Genomic DNA, 21600 nt, shown 5'->3' on the forward strand with positions numbered 1-21600 from the left:
TTCCGGTGAGCGGTTGCGGCAGGTTTATAGTGTGTTGTTGACACTGAATGTGGCCTCGTAAGTCTGGACTGTCGCAGGCAGGGGGCATCACCGCACAAGGGGACGGGATTGATATTGGAAGCGCAATGATATCGGTCGCCATCGGGATCACCGTTGGGCTCTTCATGAGTCAGGCTATAGTTTACATGTTTGGCTCGCGGAAGAACGCAGCGATTTTCTCGTTCTAACACTGGTATTGTTTTGTCTCCTGCTTGCGGCGTTGATCGATCCCGCCCCATCAGATCATTCTTTCCTCTACGAATGCCGACCTCTAAGATACATTTGTTATTTATACTACAGCACTTTTCTGACAACACTCGTAACGTCTTCAGAATCTCACTGCCGGTGATTTCTCGACTGCCTCTATAGCCACCTTGTGGCCCACCAGCGTGCGAATGTTATTGATTCCGTATCTGTAAGGCAACCTGGATGAGCAGCCGCGCGTGCGCCATGCCGCGAGATGCATACCGGATCATGGTGGGTCTCTCGAGCGAAATGCCCCACCCATGCACATGCACGTCTTTGGGGAAGCCCATCGGCTCAAGCATCTCGGGGCGGAACATGCCGCTGTTCCCCACTTCTACCCACTTGCGCAGCTGTGGATGGAAAGCGAAGATCTCCAGCGACGGCTATCACGCAAGAGCGACCATCCGTGAGTCAATGTCCCTCTGCGCGCAACGGGGCATACCTCTGTGTAGGGGTTGTACGCGGGCTTGAACCGCAGGTTCTCGATGCCCATCTTTTTGAAGAACACTCGCATGAATCCTGAAGAAAGACAGTCAAGCTCGGTCTGCAGGGGACGCTCGCGAGCGCACTGACCTATCAGATCAGCGAGGGTCAGGCCGCGGTCTGCGACAACGCCCTCCACCTGGTGGAACTCGGCCAGATGCGTCGCGTCCATGGTCTCATTCCGGAACACGCGGTCGATACTGAAGAGTTTCGCCGGCCGGAAGCCATCGTCCCTCTTCCTCTCCCCGTGCGTCGCGCCGCCAGGGTGCGCCGCAGGCTCGTCCGCGGACGTGTCTTCGTCCTCCCCGCGGCAGCGGGCAGCGAGCTTCCAGAGCATCGCGGCGGACGAAGCGGTGGTGTGCGTGCGCAGCAGGAGCTTGCGAGACTCTGCGTCAGACCAGGGCGCGCGGTACCCCGTCGAGCCGTATCCTCCGTGCTCGTGCACCTTGGACACGCGAGAGTAGTATGCGGCTGGTGGTGGGAGGGATGTTGCGGGGTCTAACGGGGATGATATGGTGTGAACATGCGCGCCGGAGACGGGGTGGATCTGCTACACACCGGAAAGATAGAAGGTGTCCTGTACTTCGCGCGCTGGATGCTGCTGAGGGACAAAAAGGGCGTCGAAACACCAGAAGCCGGACTCCACGAAACATGACGTTGGCATCTCTGCGAAACTGAATATCGGACAGTCAGCCGAGGGTGCGTACAATAGCAGCAGACTAGACGCTTACCCCATTTCCAAGAAGATATTCCGGATCTCCTCGCGAACTTTCAGCAAGGGATGCAAAGCACCGCCATTGGATTGCAAACCCTCTGCCTCAAAGTTGTACTTTTTGTATGTCGCAGTTTTCCAGGAGCCTCTAGAGACATGCGATCAACCAACGCGTACCTTGACACGCACACTGAAACCAACGCGAAGCGTACGTTGTAAGCATCTCGGTTGTCAGATCCGTCTCGGGTTTCTCTATTGATGTACTGAAGGCAGACCCTTTGTGGACAGTGAACCACTGGCCTTTTCTGAGCAATCCCAGTAAAGATCAGCGGAGAGATCATCGGTCGAGTAGGATTTACCTCTGCACGATCAGCTTTCGTTTTCTCAATTCAGCGAGCTCTTTCTCTCCTGCCTTCAGGGTGCCGCTAGAGTCGACTTCCCGCATTTCTAATTGAGTCGTGTCTTCTATTGATGTTGCCTTGTAAGGTGGGTCGTGTTACAGATGATTCCGTACGCGAGAACATAATACTCACTGTCTTGACAAGACCAGCTCCTTCTTTCCCGATCCATTTGTTTTTGAAAGCCCGGCCCTGACCGACCTTGGCGGCCTCGGAGCCCACCCTCTCTTCGAGTTGCTTTGGGGTCAATGGCGCGCCTTCACCTTTGACAGGAAGTGCAGCCCACACGCGAGCCTCATGTGATCCCTGCAGTGCTATTTGCGAGCCCTCTGAAGTAAGCACATGGGATAATGTTTCTTGAGTCGTGTATGTGATCATCTGCGGTCATCATTCAAATTGACCTTCGAGAGGTGCTGCCAGTTGTTAAACAACGCACCTCACGACTGGAGAGCGAGTTGAGGGCACCAAGAATGATGATCTGGGCATCATGACTAGCAGCAGGCTCCGTGTATCCGGGCAAAGTCAGCGTCCGAGTATCTTGAATGATCCCGGATTTATCGAGAGTATCCAGAACAAGCTGCTGTATCGCTTCCGCCATCTAGGATAATTCTGGAGTGCAATTCAGCCAAAATATAAGACTAGGACGAAACCAAAGGTCGGCGAGGTCGCGATGGGAGAGAGAAAGTGCGCTCAGACGCACTGGTTGCCGCAGATCGAGTCGGCTTGAAATTGACTCGGGCGATCGAAGATGAGATGCGCGCACGTGAGGCGTATTTCCACTCGACGTCGGTCGCGTCGACAAAGGTAGTAGGATCCATGTCGTCGCCCGTTTTCACCTCCTGGCAGCAGGCTTGGGATAATGCGCAACCCCGTCTCTCTCTCATCAAGGAAACTCTCATATCTTCAACGATACCAACTCCCCGAGTCACACGCGTCGGCCAGCTCGATGCTGAACTCCTCGACCAGGAACTTGTCCAGCTCCTCAAAGAGCCTCTCGTCAAGGCAATAAGCTTGCTCAATGTTTGTAACGTTTCTTGCGCGATCATCCTGGCTCTGATATCATGCTGGTACGTGCTTGTAGTCAGCCTGGAAGGCGCGCTTCGAGCCCGAGCTAGTGCTGCTCATCCAGCTGATTTTGTACAAGTTTTCTGTATGGGATATTGGGGCTAGCTATGGTGCGAAACTCCAAGGTTTGAAGTACGCTGGCCCGCGGTTTGCACACACTCGCACCACAGGTGTGTCCCACTGTTTTACGCATATGATTCGAGCGTATTAATATTTTCGTAGTGTCTGAGCTGTCATATCGTACACTCTTTGCCCATGGTACCGCCACCTTGCTGGTCCCATATTTTTACACACGCCTTCGTGCACATGCATTGTCCCATGCTTGGCCTGATGCACCTTCGTCCGACACCAGGCGAAAAGCATGGGAGCTGCTTTCCCGCCTCGAGTCTCTGCACGGGTTGTTGGCTCTATCAAATTTTGTTGTATTTCTGTGGAACGGCCGGTAACGTGCTTTTTGCACACTGTCCTTCTTACAAATGCTCACTTTGTGTTCCATAGTTATCGTACCGTGATCGACAGACTCCTTGGCCTGAGGCTTGTTTCAGCCCGCCGAATGGCTAGGCGCGATGTGTCATACGAATTCATGAATCGCCAGATGGTCTGGCATGCATTTACCGTGAGCGATATGCGACGGTCGTTTATACGAGGGTGCTCAACAATCTTCGCAGGAATTTTTACTCTTCCTCCTCCCACTGATAAACACTCGTGCACTTCGACGGCGCCTCACAAATGTCTTCTCCCGTTTACGGCCTGCACACCTGCTACCAAAGTGTTTCCGTTCAATAGCCGGTCTTCCGACGCCCGACGTGGGCAACGACAAGATACAAATACGCAAAGGGAGATATTGGGCACTTCCCCAAGATCAATGTGCCATCTGCGCCGAAAATGCATCTCCTAATCTGAATTTTTCGGATCCTGCGAATGCATTGAATTCGATCACAGCTATGCCTACATATGACAGCGTCCCACCTGCTTCTAAATCCAGCTCTACTACCAGCACTCCAGATGTTGGGTACGAGCCCCCGACATTTCCAATCCATAACCCATATATAACTTCCTGTGGACACGCCTACTGCTACTACTGCTTGTCGGAGCGTATGATGCGAACGGTGGAAGACCGATCCGGTGGCGGTGCAGTGGGTACCCAGTGGGAGTGCCTGCGCTGCAATGACAGCGTGATTTATGCTGATAAAGCCGAAGCGAAAGCGGAGGGACCAGAATACGAAAGCGGCGTAGATGATGGGGAAATGGAGTATGACTACAGCAGCGAAGACATGGACTTTACGGATATGAGTGGAAGTGTGGGGAGCTACAGCGTGTCCGGAAACTCAGAATAATATATTTGAGAGGCTTGTCCATTGCGTGTCTCTACGCATCAATGTCCATTAGGTGATGTATACGAAGGTGTCACTCGATTCTTCCATTCGCTCAATGTATTCCTTTTCTAGGAGGATATCGATTGCCTAGAGATATCGGTATGTCGGCTAGGCAATATACGACGACTTGATTGACCGACCTTTTTAATGTCTGCGACCTGAGGTACAAAACGCTTGGAAAGTTGTGCTATAACCTCCTGAATCAAGATCTGGCCTTTCATAGCTTGCTTTGCTTTCATTATTCTGGCGGTCGTCAAGACGCTTGCAGGCGCTGCGCACTTGCATTATTATCTCACCTGACTATTGTGGCTTGAATTGCGTTCTTTCTATGCAGCTCAATGTTCTCCTGGACAACCAGTTTTTCGGTCGTTTCTGTCTCAGTACTCGCCGGCGAGAGGCGAGAGATCAAGTTGAGGCAGATTTTCTTTGATTTAAATCCTATCAAGTGCGAAATTTGGCTGAGCAGAAACCGCAGCTGCAGCCGCAGCCGAACTTACCAAAATTCAGTCGGTACTGATGATCCCCTTCCAACTTCACAATATTTGCACCAATGAAGAGAAGAAGCATCCTGTCGATAACATCTGCCGACAATGAGGTAGCACGACGCAGTTCCTCCACGGAGAGAATTTCGTGGTCATTATACTGCAGCAGCATAACCATCTGTATCGGATTAGTCAAGAACTTGTATCGCTTGTCAAAGCAGTTGGTCTGAAGTTCCGTCATCGAGTGATCCCACAACCACATCAGCCTGCGCTTGGGGTGCTTTTGGCTGTAAAAGGTGGAGAAGCGGTTGTACAGTGGCAGGATCTCTGGGGGAATGCCGAATGACATATCTGGTACGTTGAGGGACGTCCAATGTCTAGCGCTCAACAACTTGACGTGGAACGAGGGCGATTCACCGCCTCCTTGCAGCTGCCAGGCACGAAACTCACGAGTAAGGTCTTGACTTAGTTCCAAGTCTACAACCATATATTTAGTGACACTTAACATGTTCGTATATTGATGTTTACCGATCAGCATTTCGCGGAAACTGCGGCAATACTCAGCCCCACAAAAAACCTGAAACTTGACAATCATTCTCTCTTCAATATCGTCTGTCACAGAGATTCTGCGCAGGAGACGTCTCGCCAGCAGCGTCGCATAGTATATCTGGAAGAGATCTTTATCGTCAACGAATTTAAATAGTGTCATCTAAATGCCAGTGTTGATATTCAGCTCAAGAATGAGAGTGGGAGTGACCCCTACCGCGTTGTCTATGTCTGTATGTAGATCTCTGGTCCCGTGATGATCCTTTCTCCGCAGCAACGCATCTATATGCTTGGCAAGCATTGCTGGCGTGAGTCGCCTAGATGCACGGGATATTATCCTGGTGCAATTTACGAAATCTCTGCAAGTTTGATTTAGGCACGCAGTGAACGTGGACATGGCAATATCTTCAAAATGTCGGTGAATCGTTGAGACAAGATCGACGAACATGGATGTGTAGACAGCGTCGTCTACGCATCCAGATTGCTCGGCAAGCTTTGCCTCGGCGAATCTGAAATCTTGCTTGAGTAGATACTCGAAAGTCTCAGGAAGTCGGTAGAAGAGTAGACGCAATCTCTGCAACGGACCGTGCTTGCCATTGCTCCGAAGAATTTGGTAATACTCGGATACCTCCTCTATACGATCGCCGAGAAGAGATTTGACGCAGACATTCGAGACCTTGACCTGTGTCTCTGGGGGGTATCGCCCAGGATACATTTCCTCTTCCAGACAGCTTTCTGTTGTTTAAACGAGCTCTTCGATACCGGAGCCAGCAGTAATTCGGGAGGCCACGATCTTGTAATACTTGTGTGTAGCAGCCGTAAGCGGCATTTCGAAACTCTGAGCAAAATCCCCTCCAGGTGGATGGCTGATATAGTGATCGAGTCCGTACTCTGCCCAACGCGTGTGTATCGACTGCAAAGTGGTGAAAGCTTCTGAAAGAAGCTCTGCAATGGCAGTGGAGCCGCTTCGTTCGTGATAATTAAGGTGGACGATGGTGTCGACGAACCGTGCACACAGCGTCAGATTTGATCTCCATTTATAGAAAGCGAGCTGCTATGTGCATTAGCATTTACCACATCTGCAGAGTAACGCAACACATACGACAAATATTGGGTAGACCCCTTTATCACCATCCTCCCCGCTTCGTTGAGCAGCCACCCATGTACGATCGAAACACCCGAATGCTCGGCGGAGAAAATCCATGGCTTTACTGAAACGATGCCACTCCTCAATGAAAAGGTTCACAAAATCAGCACCAACAACGTCTTGAGCCCGCTTCCCAGTCCGAGTGGATTGAATTAGTCTAACTCATTTAAAAACAAATCGAAGCACGCTCACTGTTCGAAGCTTCTCGCCATACCGATCTAAAAAACGCGTCATACTACTATGTACCAGGCCATGAGAAACGACCCCGAGATTATAAATCTCAGTGTATATTAACAATTTCGACGATGTTAGTGAGGGTGACATATCATCATGTAAGAAAACCTTGGTTAGCGTATCTTCTATGTGGCTCCATCTGACACAAAAATTCGCATCGAGTGGCATCATCAATCTGCGAGCTGGGTTGGTGAGCACGACTGGATAATGAGTAACAAACCTTAATCTGCAAGCACAGTGGTGTGATGTGAAGCATCGGCAACTTACGTACCGGTACTACTAAGGAATTGTGGAATCAGTGAGCGCAGTACTAAGTACGTTGAGCGCGTAAATGATCATGGTCACAGCAGCGTGTGGCCCCGTGACCGTGGCGCACCGTGACAGTCGACGCGCACTGACGCGCCGCATGCATTGTGCCTTCAACTTGTAAGTTCCGCAATTACTACTCTACTCCTAAACAATCAGTTGGGTTGTTGTAGATATTTTGATACCCTTCCCAATAGTTTTTCGGCATCATGGATTCTAAAGTAACCGATTTTCTCACCAAGCAAATTCTCATCGAAAGAAACGTGGTGCGTGAATACGAATCAGGACTATGCAGTGTGCACAGTATGTTAACCTTGAAATCCTTCGAAGGTCACCTTCCGCTCCCTTAGTCGTCAGCTTAATCTACACGTCAATAGTGCGAAAAAGTGCGCGCGCTCTCGATATTGATCTTGTAATTACTGAACGGAAGCCGACAGTTACCTCGCAGAATTTCATCACACCTCGATGTCCTCCTCGGATCCAGCCCATGCAACCATTCTTTTGGTGGGTGAAGCTAGGTCGAAGCGCATCACATCACACTCCGATCACATGAACGTGGACTCGAATCCAACATCAGACCGGGATGAGATGGGCGAGACGGTTCCGCTCACAAAGGTCGTACTTGTGGGAGAGAAAGATCTCGAAGGTGTGCTTCTCTGGCTCAATCATTATTTCTCTCATTGGATTCTGCACTGTAGCCGCGAAATCACAATACATTCGCATATTCTCGGAACATATATACAGTTTATCACCCGCACCGTTGGTGGTGCGTTCTCACTGTCATACCCCTTGCACTATATCCAATTTATTGTCCATCCCTTGAAATCCCAGGATGCTGGTCTTGTTTTGGAACCATCCGAGAAGGTTTACGAGGTAGATGCCAAGACGCCAGCGGAGTCATTGGTTTTGCTTGGGAGGGTTTCTGGGCCTCATGTGCGCGTAAGTTATGTTGCACTCAGCGATGTCGCTTTCTTATCGACGTTCACTGCATAGATAGGCAAATTTGTTCCTCCGGTTACTCTTCCTAAAGCGCAAGAGCACGTACCTCTGAAGCAGGTACTATCCAAAGGAGAAGAGCCAAAATCAGAAAAGTCCAAAGATGAGCACGGGCGGAAAGAAAGGGAAGAGAAGCTGACGAAGCCCAAGCCGTCAGGTACGCTTAATTGGAGCAAGGCAAGGCCCAAGAAGGATGAGAGTAGTGGGAAGGAGAAGAAGAATGAGAAAGAAAAGAGAGACTCTGTGATCGACAAAAGCGAAGAGTCTGCGTCGTCAAAAGGGGGGTCAATTCGCCCATCTGGATTTTCTAAGTCTGAGGAAGCAAAACCAGATGTCAAAGTCAGTGATTGCTATATCGTAATTTACCTCTTGCTCAACATGTTAGAAGATTACAAAACGCCAGTCTGCGCTACCAGCCAAATCAGATTCGGAAGATGACAACGAAGAGAACACGAAGTTGCCTCAGAAGCAAAACCCTTTGATTAAGAATAAAGAGACCACATCTTCGAGAAGCGAAGTGCAGGTAATTCATGTTCTACTTAACAAGCTGTTATTCTGAGATATCTTTAATCAAAGGGTAGGAAGCGTAAATTAAAATTCCCTTCCGAATCTGAGTCTGAGTCTGAGCCTCGTGGAGCGGTTCGAGCTTCTTCATCTTGTACCAGTACCGTGAAGGTCAAGAAAGGCGTTATCATGTCCGATGAAGGTGAAGACGAAGAGATGCCCGCTCGTCCTGCGACTGGCGGTAGAAAGGAGCGGGCTAAAGGTAGATCAAAAGAAATGTCTGAAGCGGAGAAGAGCGTGAGGGCGATGATGGACATCGATGATGGCGAGTCCTCTGATATAAACACAGTGGTTGTATGTTTATTGTGCGACAGACGAGGTCATCATGGCATCTCGACCACAGCCCGATGCGGCATTCAAGGAAGGAGGGGACACCCAAAGTGATGTTGATATGATTGAGGACTCCGAACCCGAACGCATCAAGACTAAGCCCAAGAAGAAGAAAGAGAAGAAGGTTGTGCCTATCGGCAAAAACGGCCTAAAGAAGAAGAGAATAACAAAGAGTCGGACTCGGATCGATGACAAGGGATACACTAGTGCGTCCAATATTACATCATCTCTATCTTCGTATCTCATTGGAGAACAACAGTCACGGAAGACTACTCGTCGTACGAATCTGTGGACGAAGACCAGGCGGAGGAAGCTTCAGCTAAGCCGAAAGGGAAGAAGAGTACGCCAGCCAAGTTAAAAACTGTGACGACAGACGACCGTACATCGAGCAAAACTTTCGGCGAATCGGGTGGCTCCAAGTCTAGGAAGGCTGCTGGGAAAGCGGGAGGACAAGGCAGTCTGATGAATTTCTTCGGCAAAAACAGATAATGCGCCTGTCAGCTTGACAGTTTCGATGTAGGCTTATTTTTTTTTTTTGGTATCGCGCGGTCTGTTTAATGATAGTATACTGGATGGTTCTTCCGATTTTATAGTATATGCAAGAGCTAAATGGACGACAACAGATCGAGCAGCAATGCAGGAACTAAGCATGACACAAGTCGAAAGACAGTTCGAGAGATGAAACAGTCGGTTTAAGCGAAATCCTATTTCTATTCTATCTGCCTATCAGTTCGGCCTGGATTTGCTTCAAAACTAGTGGATCTGCCTTCGACAGATATAACGTCTGGAGATTAGCTGATCCACCACATGCAACCTCGGCTTCTTGCACACGAGCAGCGATGAACTCCGTAAGCTGTGTCGTACGAACCGGATCATTGTCGAATAACTGTATAAATTATGATTAACCAGTTCACAAGCCTGACGCAAATAGGTTGGCGTACGGCTTTGCGGCGTTGATATTCTAACGTCCCTTCTGAGTCTTGGTAAAAGGAATCCAACGGTTTGTCCCAGTACAATGTTAAGGGTGATCCGCTATGACATATCTCAGTATAATACTTCCCGGTGTCGCACAAAGATAAATCCACACACGTAGAATCATTTTCGCTCGACTTCAGAGACTCTTTGATTTCACTAAAGACATCCAGCCAGAGGTTACAGATCTCCGTTGAGAGTCGGCCCAGTACTTCTGGACGCCCCGTTGACACCAAAGTTGCAATTCCCATAGCAGCCAGTTTCCGGAGACGAGGTTCGGACATGTTATCAAACTATAATGGAAATGTCAGCGTTCATTCATAAAGAAGACTTCTCTGCATGTCATACCCTTGTCCACCATTGGTCTAGGGCAACTTCCCACAGTTTTGTCTCTGCTATATCTTGAGATTGAGCTGTCGCGGACATCAGCTGGAGGAACATCTGCTTATCGGAAATCGCCATTCGAGCTAACAAATATATGCATTCCGTCAGGAGTGCAGTCGAGGCCTTCGATGCAGCATTATTAAGTATATGCAGGGAATGAAGTCGGACATACCTTGTCTCCCTCGTCAGTGAGGATCTTCAAGATGAATGCGAATAGGCCGGACACATGCAAAGCTTCACCCCATTGCGATGACGGCGCAACTTGTGCGATCAATGTTAAACTTGTCGCCATATGCATGACATTGATCTCTGTTGCTTGATTCATAGCTTGTAGGAAGGCACGGAACATATCCACAGCGATACGCTATAACAAAAGGTCTATGAGGTCTCAACTAGACAAACAGGTCTTCCTTACTTGAAGTATTTGGAGGGCATCCAATAAAATGTAAGACTCAATTATGTTCATGATCTTACCCAACAGGTCCAGATTTTCGGATTGCAATGATATAGCGAGGGGGAAGAGATCAATCAAACCTGCCCCGCCATTCACACCCTCGATGGTAATTGTGTCACGAAGTGCTGCTTGCCACAGAATTAAGGCATCCTCATCTAAGTTTTGCTGAGCCTTACAAGGGGTCAGTAGAGTGTAAAGTATATGCAGCGGCAGACATCAACCTACCCCAGGCGAAAAGCTGTCACGGACGAGTGGGACAACAAGATTACTCAGAGATACCGAATGCTCCTTGGAGGACTAGCGCGACAAATAAGTAAAAGATGTTAACATAACGAGTGCATAATCGTTGTACCTTAATCAGGTTGGTGAGTGTTTCCAATAAAGAGGATTTGAACAGCCAATCTTCTCCCGCAGTTGTCCCTGAAGGAGAGCAACCTGATTGAGATACTTCATCCTTTATCCAAGGTCACAGCTTACACAAATGTGGAAGTGGTTCGGCAACCATTCCGACGAGCGGTACAATCTATATGGCAATGAAGATCAGTGGCCTCGGCAGCTTAACATCAAGACTTACTCTAGTCCCAGCTCTCTCGATGATTGTGTTGAGACTGCTAGAAATCCGGCGCTTGCTCTCTAATGTTTCGGCTTCACCAATCAGCCGTACCATCTCGCTGACGATACCCGCAAGGAATGGTGCGAATGTATCAACTTCGAATTCCAAACTCTAGTTGTGCAAATATTCAGTCATCATCCAACGTTGTCAGCGTGCCTACGTACATCAACACATTCCCGTAGAGAGATTGCCGCAGTGAGTCTTACGACTTCATCTGTTCCTGGACCTCGGTCTTGTAACAAATACAGTAATATTTGCCATAGTGTCGGATTATTCGCGGGATAACACATATCCGAAATCCACTTGCCGATCAACCATGCAATGCGACGTTTCAAAATGGGGTAACTAGCAGATACAACGTCAGGGTCTGTTGCCAGAACAGTCAACGCATGCCAAACCTAGGATTCATCTCCTGCGCCTCTGGCACTAAAGTGTGACTCAGCCATTGTTCAAACGGAATGACCTTTTTCATCCTATGAGCACATCGACCGATGGCACAATAGAGGGCTTCTCGCTGAATGACGCCAGGAAGATCAGTGGGGTGCTGACCTGAAGAAGCAGTATGACTGGAAAGATAAACCTGTTTCATCGATCGGACTTACCAACAACCTGCTTGAATGTCGTCTCGAGGAGAGGAACTACGTCCGCTGCGTAATTATTGGCCAGTGTCATGAGAACCCGCTCTGCACACGGCTGACAAAGTCAAACGCATTGTATGGGATAAATGATCGCGACGCTGATTTACGACTCACTCGAACTTCGAATACCCATTGCTCATTATCTTGTTCCTCAACGTTTACCCAGCCTTCTGGATCAGCCATCCATTCTTCTAAGTCTTCCGGATTTAAGGGTATGAAGCGGGTGACGAGTAACCGCACAGCGTCTTCTACGAACTCTTTAGATAACGCTGGGACAGCAAATAGTATAGATCAGAAATATCACTGTCTTACTCAGATATTCAAGATACCTTGCGCATTCTGCGTGCCATCTCTCTTCACCGGCGCCCACTGTGGAAGACTCTCTTTGAAAAGGACCATAGCCTGCACCAGAAAGCGGACCGGGAATACTGCTGATGCTGTATCTATCGATACCTCGATCAGTCTCACATCATTAGGAGAAATTTTTAGAATTACCTGCAATATAAGCTGCAGGAGTATCCGAGGCTTGCACTACTTTACTCCAGTAGTACAATACCAAGTCGGTGCACATCGGAAGCTTTACGAATCGCGGTATAGAGAGTTGTTGAAGGCGACGAAAGAATTTGCCGAATAGTCGAACATGGCGAGTGAGGATATCCACAGACCGCAGAGAAAGTACATCTGCCGATGTAGCCTGCAGTGAAAGGAGGAGCTCAATTCTGAGTTCCGAAAGAGTCCGAAGCTGCAAAGCAGACGCCTGAAATAGTTGCTCTACCTATAGATGGCTCCGAGTTGAGTTAAATGAGTCATGAAGAATGAATAAACTTGCCCATGCCGCTAAGCTCGGCGTACTGTGATTTACGACACGGTTCCATGTCCAGACCGCCACCTTCACGATACATTTGAACAAGAGATGGCCAAATAATAGATCTTCAGATGTGCCAATAAGATTGATTGTCGAAGGATTGATTGACATGAATGACGTCGAGATGGTTATATAATTATTTTGAAGGGGAACCTGTAACTGCTCAACCAACTAGGCGCATATGAGTCGTACATATAATGTGTTAAATTGAAAGCTTGAGCTTACACTGCCCATGGCTTTAACACCACTCGGCAATTTGGCGCTCCCCATTTCCTTCGCAATAGCGTTCAAAGTCTCCAAGCTTCGACGAAGTCTCACGGCAGAATATGGACCTGCAGCTTTGTAACGCGCCTCCAGATTGAAGTTGATGATTTCCATTAAGTCGGGAACTAAATTGGGCCTAGGGCGCGGATCGCACCGGAGAATGTGATACAAGGATGGATTGAAGTAACGTACCAATTTAAGGGAAAGTCGTGACGGGCGATTCTTCCAATGATGTACTCGTTGCAGTCTGCGATCTTAAGTAAGACCATTAGGATCAATATGACCTGTAAACGTTCAACGGAACCGGAGACGCTCACAACGTCATCTGGTTCATCAAGCAAAGCAAGACAACGTGCTCGAATACGGGTTCTTTGTTCGTCTGATAGATACCTACAACATTCACGGTTAGGTGGATGTTTTGCAGGATAATATAGCTGCGCGCTCACTTCCTTGATTTCCAATGGGCTACCGCAGCGTTTTTGAACTGGATGATACTTTGTTGACGAACCGCTAATGGGACTGTCCGCTGCGCTGCGATTTCGTGCAGTGTATCATATGCGCCAAATAACTGTATGATCTCTTTCAATCTCGTTGTAGACGCTTGCACCTGGGCAGGGTCTTGGGAGGCGGCACGGGCTACAACATCGTAGAGTTCTTCAGGAGATAAAGTCTCAGAACGAGCACCAGTATGACTCATTTGCGGCATATCTGACGACAGATAGATTGCTACGTTAGACTGCTGCTGTAAGTACAAGGAAGAAAATCGAACAAGATCCCAAATGAAGCGTGGATGTAGGGCAGGGCAGGCAGGAACTTACCGCATTGGCGCTAACGCGTACGCGTCACAACAAAGCGCGTCGAGTCGCGCGTCACGCGTTTGCCCACCGTCTGTCTGTGACGTTCAAGTTGTCTTCGAAGCGGATGCTCGGCCGCGGACGCGCTCCTTCTCACCGTCTCCTCTCCAATTCCTGCGCATTTTCATTCAGAATAACCATCTCAAGATACACCCATTCCACCATGCCACCGTCTTTCTCGCAGGGCCTAATAGAGCAACCCGCCTCTGAGGTTGTCGCGGACTCGGAGCCCGAGAGGGAGGAGCTCAGGCGGAAAGAGAAGGACAACAAGAAAAGGCGAAAACACAAACACTTTTTGTCTGAGCCTCCAGTGGTCATCGAGCTGACCGACAGTGACGATCGCCCAGCACCGCGAGATAGACCCCTCACGAATAACGTCATTGACCTGACAGGTACAGTATATCTTATGATTATCCATCATCTAGAATAGAATTCACGAATGTCTTTTCAGATAAGAAGATGAATATAGCAGTGCCGTCCGCCGGAAATTACAGGGTTTATACCAGGGATAGAGCATCGAAGACGCCCAGGACCGCCGTAAGCTTTCCTGTAGAGCCTGAAGGTAAACGCGTGTCTTTTTTGTCCTCCCTTTATGGCCTCTGATATTTCACAGTTTATTCAAGCGAAACATCCTGGCCATCTTTCCGCGATATATTGAACAAGGGATTGCTAAATTTTGGCAGCCCCACAGATCAACATGGGCCCCCTTCGTCTTCTTATCAACGAGATATCGACAAGCTAACTGAATGTAGCGGCTCCGATGATACCAACGCCCCGTCACTCAATTTAAAGCATTTTGCATATTCTAGGCCGCCCATGGTTTCCCGAGCCGTTACATCCACTGCTTCGACGTCTCGCTCAAATTCTGTCGTTAGTACAGAGCAAGCTAAGCGACCCCTCAAAAAAGCCGCTCGTGTAATGATTCACCCGTTCACGGCAGAATTCTCCGAGATCGACTTGGGCGCGCTTCGTAAGTGTATCTGCTGTGAGCTCGCGTGGACCGCTAGGAAGACTCTCGCGCAAAAGCTAAAGCATATTAAGTCCTGTGCGAAGAGGAAGGCACTAACAGACTCTACTGTAACTATTCTCATCCGTGACATGCTGGCAGCATCGAGGATTGAGAAAGAAGCTAGCAATTGCACAACAAAAAAGCAAGATCTTCCCAAGACTTTTCTGGAAAATGTAGTTCAAGATGATAACACAAAGCGGAAGGGCAAGCGTCGACAAATTGTTGCGACTGTTAGACATGTTACCGAGACACGCAAGGATATCCTTGGTCGCGCTCGAGAGCTGATCAGCACTTCTGAGGCAAGCACGTCGAATCGTGATGTCGGGACCTGTACAGCTGTTGGCGAACTCCCCCCCTCCACACAGACTTTCGGCCAGAGTGTTCTGGCGAAACACCATAATTTCGGTTCCATTGTCTTTCCAGCCACCCAATTTTCTGCACCTAGCAAGTTAGCAATGGCCATTAATGTCAATCCTGAGAATGACGATCTGCTCCCTGTAACGCAGGTATTCGCGCCAAGCAGATTGGTCTCAAATGAAGCAGAGACTTCTCTAGGCAATAGCCTGTTGCATCACCCGGTTGATAGCGTAAGTGACATCCATTCGCTTCTGCTCTAGGTAGACTGATAACCTACAGGCATTGGGCGCTGTATTTGTGCATTCAAGCGCAAACGAACTTTCTCCGGAGCTTCCCTCTAGTCGCAATTCCACCAGAGCTCAATTTCCTCGAACTTCCGCAGAGACGGAGATTGAATCACACAGTCTGCGTACTGCGAACGATACCGATGCGCGACCTGTAGATCACTATGATGATGACATTACCTATGATTTGGATTGTCATCAAGATGTTTGGCAAAATGATGATGCGTACTTGCACTTTGTACCCGAGTATTTGATTAGCAGACCCTCTCAAGCCAATCTCGCGTTCACATCGCTAGGTATTGTCCATTCAATCGGCACACAAGATTGACCCATCTAACGCATCATGGATCATGAAAGGAACTGCGGCTACTTGCCTTGATTCGACACAAACTCCTAATCTTCGATCTACACCTGCTTCGTCAGAACCGGCGAAGGCAAGAAAACCGCGATCGAAAAAGAAAACGCACACGACAGAGGAATGTGTGCAAGGAGATGAGCGAGAGATTGCGGAGGCAGAGTTCGAGAGTAGGCTTCAAGAGGCAATTCTAAAGAACCACACTTTACATCTCCAGGTTCTGCGTTACGAGGTACGCCGTGTCTTTATAGCCAGTTTGATCGTGAATCGTTCTGATAGCATACAATGGACCGACACCCAGCCAGTCCATTTTGACGTATTCCTACAGATCGTAGCGGACGCCGGTCTGGCGCCCAGTCATAGACAGGGTCAGCTAAAGCTACGGACCCGTAGATACTTGGATAAGCAGGTAATTCCCCTGCTACGGAACCGGTCAGTACGCTCATGCGTTTTTATTTAGGCGATACACTTCTTTGGCGCAGAGCCTACCAAAAGTCGAATCAGAGCCAGACATTCGTAGCTGTGACTCAAGATATCTGTAGGATATCTTGAGTATTAATTAAAACGCCTGTTGAAGGCGAACAAGAAATATGTTGAAATTTACAGCGATCAGTATCTCTAATCCCGCTTTCGCTATCAGAGCGCTACATCAGAGAGACCAGCCACTTCTATCACTCCACCAACGAGGTGCAAGCTTCCGGACACGAGAACATCGACGGGTTCAGTTGGCCCAGAATGGAGGTGTTGAACTAAATTTATGGCGTGTTCGATGGATGGGAGGATATGGATGTTCTCAGAAGGGAAGGTTGGTACAAGAGATGACCATGCCGATGCAAGATCATGCTGTGTCTGTAAGTGCGCAAGGTCATTCGTAGGAATAGCGTAGGTCGTCAAGTCTACCATCTTGTCAGTCGCAGATCAAACAAGTCAGGGGAGTTAGGCTCACCGCCCTTGAATCCGCCGTCCGAATAAGTCACGTTAGTGCAAAACACAACATGGTCGAAGAAGGTGGCCGCCTCGATTTGATTTCCAAAGAGGTGTAGCTGAGTTGTGATCTCCTTGTTAACGATGTCCAGGAGCGTGTTTCCGGAGCGTCCATTAGTGCAGTTGAAGATAAACACTCGGGACGCTCTCGTCCTGTGGAAACTAACGTTATGACAGTGCGATCTAGAACAAATCCACACTTACTCAGCACCGGTTGCCCTTAGTGCGGCGTCAGGGCTGACAAACCATTGCATGCAACATTCCAGACTTTCTTTTGTGTGTGCGCCGTCCAAAAACCAGGTGAGATTGGCACGCTTCGGATCTGATACAGTCTGACATCGGCCAGGCCATTTTGTATTCTTCAGACCTTCAACAAATGCCTCGCTAAGCGTGTTCTCTTGCATGCCAGCTTGTGCATGTAAGAAGAATTTTGCGAGGTGCACAGCGAGATTAGCATTCTGGTATTGATGAGATCCCGCTAAGCCTATACGTATCCATATAAGCTGAGACGTTGCAGGAAATTTTTGATTACATACCTAGCTTGATACTTGATAGCGCTGGCGTTGGTGGTACGACAACAAATTCAGAAGCCTGATGCTAGCATCAGTATTGCAAGCATTCAAAGGACACAAATGTTAACCTTCCGGTCCACTGCTTGCTGCTTCAGGCCTGCCATCCCCTCTTCAGGCTGGTCCACTGTAAGTGCAGGAACACCTTCCTAGATTTTATGTATGATATAAAGTAATCGAGGGACAAATCACCGCCTACCTTGTAGATACCACCTTTCTGCCAAGCTATCTCTCCAAGTGTCTTTCCGAGCAGAGTAGTGTGGTCAAGGCCAAGCGAGGAAACACCAGTGACAATGGGTCTTGGGACAATGTTGGTGCTGTCGTACATTCCGCCGACACCGACTTCCAAAATGGTAGCATCGACCTTCTCATACAGTCAGTCAGAAGTAGTAGAAAGTAGTCACAAGAACGTACCTTCAGTGTCAAAAACGCATGATAGGCGACCAGCGTAACAAAGCGGAAGTAAGCTGGCATCCGCGACGTTTCAGGATTTGCTCGCTTGGTGCCAGTATCAGCTTCAAATAGACTATGAGCTGACATCAAAAATATACACATACAGTGTCATTCTGCTCTAGCTTGTCCCAAACCTCGAAGAAAAATTTAGCAAAGTCTTCCTCGGAGAGCGGAGCACCATTTATGCGTATACGCTCACGGACGGCGACCAAATGGGGGGAGGTGTACAGTCCTGTCGATTGAGTCGGAACACATACGGTATAGTCAAACATATGAGCTTACCAACTTTCCACTGGGGCATGGTTCTACGCAAAATTGAGTCCGTGAACGCAGACGTTGATCCTTTTCCTTTCGTTCCGGTGATATGTACGACATTAAGCCGGTTCAAGTCAGAGGCCTATAAAGCATGATAGTCACTTCGTCATTCACTGTCTGAAGATAGATAATCTTACGGTGTAGCCAATCCTTCCCAGGTACTCCAACATCTCCGGTATCGCGACTTTGCTTATCCGACCTCCGTTGGCACGAGCCGCATCGAGTGTTGCAGCATTAGACTGGAGGGTGTTGAGATTGTCAATAGCATCCCTATATGTTCTGGTCGACATGTTTTTCTTGGCCCAGGATAAATAGAACGAATAAATATGTACTGTGCGATATGGTGGAACGAAAGACCTGCGACCGAGCAGCATCAAGAGCGCCCCCCTTCCATACGATAAGTGGACCGTGTCAGTGACTCGATGATCGAACTATAGTTCGTAAGCGCCAGTTACTGACACGGCTCCGAGTCGTATTCTGCGCGGCGTACGCGATTCGCGGTTCAGCATAATAATACAGATTTTCACGACTAGCACGTCATAGTAACACCGATTCCAAATAGCATTACTTTCATCCTGAGGTATGAGATAACACGATGCGAATGCTTCAATTAATACTCAAGCGAGCTCTCGATGATCGCCGTCAGATGCTCCCTTCCATCTGCTCCTGCCACATCTCCGATGCCTGGGGCGAGGTCCAGGACTCGTCTTTGGGGAATCGTCCCGTCAACCAGCTTGGCTACATCCGCTTTCGTGTAGCCAACAGCTTTGAGACCGCGGGGTACTCCGAGGTTGTCAAGAAAACGTGCTATCGCCTCGAACAAGTGCGCACCGATCTCTGAGTCTGGGATGGCAGAGATGCTGGAATCGGCGGGAGTTGTCCCATGGAAGATCGCTAGAGCCTCGCGGTGGCGTGAGGGCGAGGAAGGTGCCGTGAAGTTGAATACAGCAGGAGCAGAGAGTGCGACACTGAGAGTTCGGATGAGACTAGTTCCCGATTGCAAGTAGGGTGCAACAAACCTGACACCATGGGGAATGATAGGATGATCCACATCATATCCAGCATACTTGTACTTTGGCCCCTGCTTGTTGAGTCCAGAAATCTGCAACATCACGAATGTCAGATTTGCTGAAGTCACAACAAAATCGACATACCGGATAACTGATGCCGTGACACAGATGTACCCCAGCATTTCCGAATCCAATACCAGCGAACGAAGCAGCCAGCCTAGCATCAAATGTGAAGCAGGATTACTCTGAATCTCCCGTGAGTTTGCACTCACATCATCTGCTGCATGGCTTGGTAGTCGTCCAGATTCTTCGAAATACGTGGCAGACATTCAACCGTAGTGCGCAGAGCCCACATGGAGAAAATGTCTGCGACAGGGTTGCTGCCTTGATATGCAGGGCGGAGATTGGGGTTGGATGGTCGGGGAATTCGCTCTGTATACCTGCATGCGAATTTTAAATTTATAGCCCATAGAGAATTCGAAAACTTGACTTACGGAATAGCCGTGTAGCTTTCGAGACTGTGGAAGAGCACATCGAGCCCAGAGCTGATATGGAGCTCTGATTGCGGGTGATCATATCAGTAATAATCGTGCAAATAATGCGGTCGACTGACCTCTTGAGCATGAGCGAGTGTTGAGAGTATCAACGATACCGAGGACCGGCTTCATAGCGCGATTGGCAATACCAGTCTTGAAAGACATGGACGTGATGTCCAGGATGGCAGTTCCAGTCGTCTCCGAACCGGTACCAGCTGTCGTTGGCACTGAAGAGACATGTAAAATATCAGTATTTATGAGGGCGCGTAGCCTCCGCACCTGCAATGAGCGGCCGAAGAGCTTCGGTAATAGGCAACCCTTTGCCAACAGGAGCGTTGATGAAATCAAATAGATCAGCATCCTTATATACTGAAAATCTGGATGGAGAGGATAAGAACAAACACTCAGTTGCATCAGTTGACATACAGGTTGGCGGCTTTCGCTGTATCCATTACACTGCCTCCTCCTACACTGAAAATAACGATAAGTCAGCCGAGTTCTTGATGTCACGCACGTTGTTAGCGAACGCACGCTAAGAAATGGCTACAGTCGTTTGCTCGAGCCCATGCAATCGCATCTCGCCAACTCGCTTCCGTGGGCTCCGCAACAACACGATCATAGATTACGAACGGTAGATCAGTTTGCGACTCGAGAGACGCAATAGCCTAATAGAAAGCTAAGAGGTTTGTTCGCTTCGGGACTGTAAACCATCAGCGCTCACCATCTTGGCCGGCGGCAGTTTGGCAACGATGGGATCGGTGAAGACGCCAACCTGACAGAAATGTCATTCAGCGCGTAGCATGAATAGGGTTGTCAGAGACTACCTTTCGAGCCTTCATGTTCTTGAGGTCCATGCCAACTTCTCGCGTGACGCCCTCCCCGAATCTCAAGTTGGCTGCAGCAACCTGAAGCGATGCACTTGGTTCGCATGGCACCTTCCTACCAACGAGTTCTTGCTGCAGTACTCACCTCGAAAGCGTATTCCTTCTCGACCGGAAGCACGTCAACCGGTGTTGCGAGCTTTCTCATTTGGTTGATTGCTTGCAGGGGATTATGCGCACCTCCGGCACGGCAGCCATGGCATGGACAAGCAGTGTGTTGAGCGGCATTCAGCAGCCGTCGAATCGCGCTTCTGGAAGCGGGAGGTGCCATGTTGGAGAGAGGGGTGGAGAGGAGAAGGCAGTCTCACTGCCGTGGCTTTATAGCAAGGGCGCGAAGACGTCGGAAAGTCGTACACGCGCCCACGTGCATACTCTCCGATCAAGTCATGGGATGTCCAGATGACCAGTGGCAACGACGAGCGTAGACTTTGTCGCGTCTGGCCGTCGAGCTCGACAACACCGCGGGGAGGAAACACAGTGGCGGTGATGGTCGAACAACAGGTCGGGCGTCGGACGACGGATGGGACGTGTCTCGCGCTCACGGGTCCACAAGATCCCATCAGAACCCAGGCAAGACCCGAACGTGCCCTCGCTCGATATCAACCTTCCAGTGGCCACGACCGGTATGCAAGTGTCGAGCCCCTTGGGCTGATTGCCGACATCGACTACGACGCTGCGCTCCACCGCTGGCCACGACAGCAAATCGCATCCGCACGCTGTTACATACAGCGATCAAACCGTTCCCACGACGATAAGGCGGACAGCCATCCTTCTATCCTGCCAGGCCTAAACAGCCAACAGAGCCCCAGTACCAACGACCTTGTATCCAGCTTCATAGTCACTCTTTTAATTCCCACTCGCTGACTTGCCTCGGTCGTC

At 49.2% G+C, this 21600-nt stretch overlaps 9 protein-coding genes across 9 annotated transcripts; 3 read left to right on the forward strand and 6 right to left on the reverse strand.

The window, feature by feature from the left end:
- Positions 1-367: 367 nt before the first annotated feature.
- FIBRA_06978 (uncharacterized protein) lies at positions 368-2476 on the reverse strand (the record flags this gene model as incomplete). The annotated part of the gene is made up of 10 exons (XM_012328678.1): positions 368-452; positions 508-668; positions 728-804; positions 859-1266; positions 1327-1442; positions 1500-1628; positions 1693-1785; positions 1840-1958; positions 2014-2256; positions 2315-2476. 10 exons carry the CDS (start codon positions 2474-2476, stop codon positions 368-370), a joined length of 1593 nt encoding a protein of 530 aa, XP_012184068.1.
- A 218-nt stretch (positions 2477-2694) lies between these two features.
- On the forward strand, positions 2695-4280 carry FIBRA_06979 (uncharacterized protein; the record flags this gene model as incomplete). Its single annotated transcript, XM_012328679.1, has 5 exons — positions 2695-2898; positions 2960-3113; positions 3166-3385; positions 3442-3559; positions 3612-4280. 5 exons carry the CDS (start codon positions 2695-2697, stop codon positions 4278-4280), a joined length of 1365 nt encoding a protein of 454 aa, XP_012184069.1.
- Positions 4281-4328: 48 nt separating this feature from the next.
- On the reverse strand, positions 4329-6062 carry FIBRA_06980 (uncharacterized protein; the record flags this gene model as incomplete). Its single annotated transcript, XM_012328680.1, has 7 exons — positions 4329-4406; positions 4460-4562; positions 4616-4757; positions 4817-5278; positions 5330-5510; positions 5565-5664; positions 5728-6062. The coding sequence occupies 7 exons, from the start codon at positions 6060-6062 to the stop codon at positions 4329-4331; spliced, it is 1401 nt and encodes a 466-aa protein (XP_012184070.1).
- Positions 6063-6089: 27 nt separating this feature from the next.
- Positions 6090-6551, reverse strand: FIBRA_06981 (uncharacterized protein; the record flags this gene model as incomplete). Its single annotated transcript, XM_012328681.1, has 2 exons — positions 6090-6398; positions 6450-6551. The coding sequence occupies 2 exons, from the start codon at positions 6549-6551 to the stop codon at positions 6090-6092; spliced, it is 411 nt and encodes a 136-aa protein (XP_012184071.1).
- A 692-nt stretch (positions 6552-7243) lies between these two features.
- On the forward strand, positions 7244-9413 carry FIBRA_06982 (uncharacterized protein; the record flags this gene model as incomplete). Its single annotated transcript, XM_012328682.1, has 10 exons — positions 7244-7300; positions 7365-7420; positions 7472-7680; positions 7733-7800; positions 7866-7973; positions 8028-8369; positions 8416-8553; positions 8607-8831; positions 8884-9130; positions 9184-9413. 10 exons carry the CDS (start codon positions 7244-7246, stop codon positions 9411-9413), a joined length of 1680 nt encoding a protein of 559 aa, XP_012184072.1.
- A 226-nt stretch (positions 9414-9639) lies between these two features.
- On the reverse strand, positions 9640-13811 carry FIBRA_06983 (uncharacterized protein; the record flags this gene model as incomplete). The annotated part of the gene is made up of 20 exons (XM_012328683.1): positions 9640-9810; positions 9866-9956; positions 10014-10189; positions 10245-10403; positions 10453-10644; positions 10696-10905; positions 10960-11031; positions 11087-11154; positions 11212-11257; positions 11309-11458; positions 11512-11692; positions 11746-11896; positions 11950-12040; positions 12100-12254; positions 12315-12428; positions 12481-12756; positions 12838-13021; positions 13076-13250; positions 13307-13504; positions 13561-13811. 20 exons carry the CDS (start codon positions 13809-13811, stop codon positions 9640-9642), a joined length of 3111 nt encoding a protein of 1036 aa, XP_012184073.1.
- A 320-nt stretch (positions 13812-14131) lies between these two features.
- On the forward strand, positions 14132-16493 carry FIBRA_06984 (uncharacterized protein; the record flags this gene model as incomplete). Its single annotated transcript, XM_012328684.1, has 7 exons — positions 14132-14360; positions 14420-14530; positions 14582-15564; positions 15614-15914; positions 15976-16205; positions 16275-16382; positions 16434-16493. The coding sequence occupies 7 exons, from the start codon at positions 14132-14134 to the stop codon at positions 16491-16493; spliced, it is 2022 nt and encodes a 673-aa protein (XP_012184074.1).
- Positions 16494-16609: 116 nt separating this feature from the next.
- Positions 16610-18584, reverse strand: FIBRA_06985 (uncharacterized protein; the record flags this gene model as incomplete). Its single annotated transcript, XM_012328685.1, has 10 exons — positions 16610-16869; positions 16920-17110; positions 17162-17441; positions 17494-17548; positions 17598-17675; positions 17726-17890; positions 17941-18024; positions 18084-18211; positions 18262-18376; positions 18432-18584. The coding sequence occupies 10 exons, from the start codon at positions 18582-18584 to the stop codon at positions 16610-16612; spliced, it is 1509 nt and encodes a 502-aa protein (XP_012184075.1).
- A 320-nt stretch (positions 18585-18904) lies between these two features.
- On the reverse strand, positions 18905-20992 carry FIBRA_06986 (uncharacterized protein; the record flags this gene model as incomplete). The annotated part of the gene is made up of 12 exons (XM_012328686.1): positions 18905-19262; positions 19314-19396; positions 19449-19521; positions 19577-19744; positions 19799-19862; positions 19918-20067; positions 20120-20217; positions 20267-20311; positions 20372-20505; positions 20562-20612; positions 20665-20745; positions 20810-20992. The coding sequence occupies 12 exons, from the start codon at positions 20990-20992 to the stop codon at positions 18905-18907; spliced, it is 1488 nt and encodes a 495-aa protein (XP_012184076.1).
- Positions 20993-21600: the final 608 nt, after the last annotated feature.

The sequence above is a fragment of the Fibroporia radiculosa genome, assembly GCF_000313525.1.
Source record: "Fibroporia radiculosa TFFH 294 genomic supercontigs, scaffold9995, whole genome shotgun sequence".
NCBI lineage: Eukaryota > Fungi > Basidiomycota > Agaricomycetes > Polyporales > Fibroporiaceae > Fibroporia > Fibroporia radiculosa.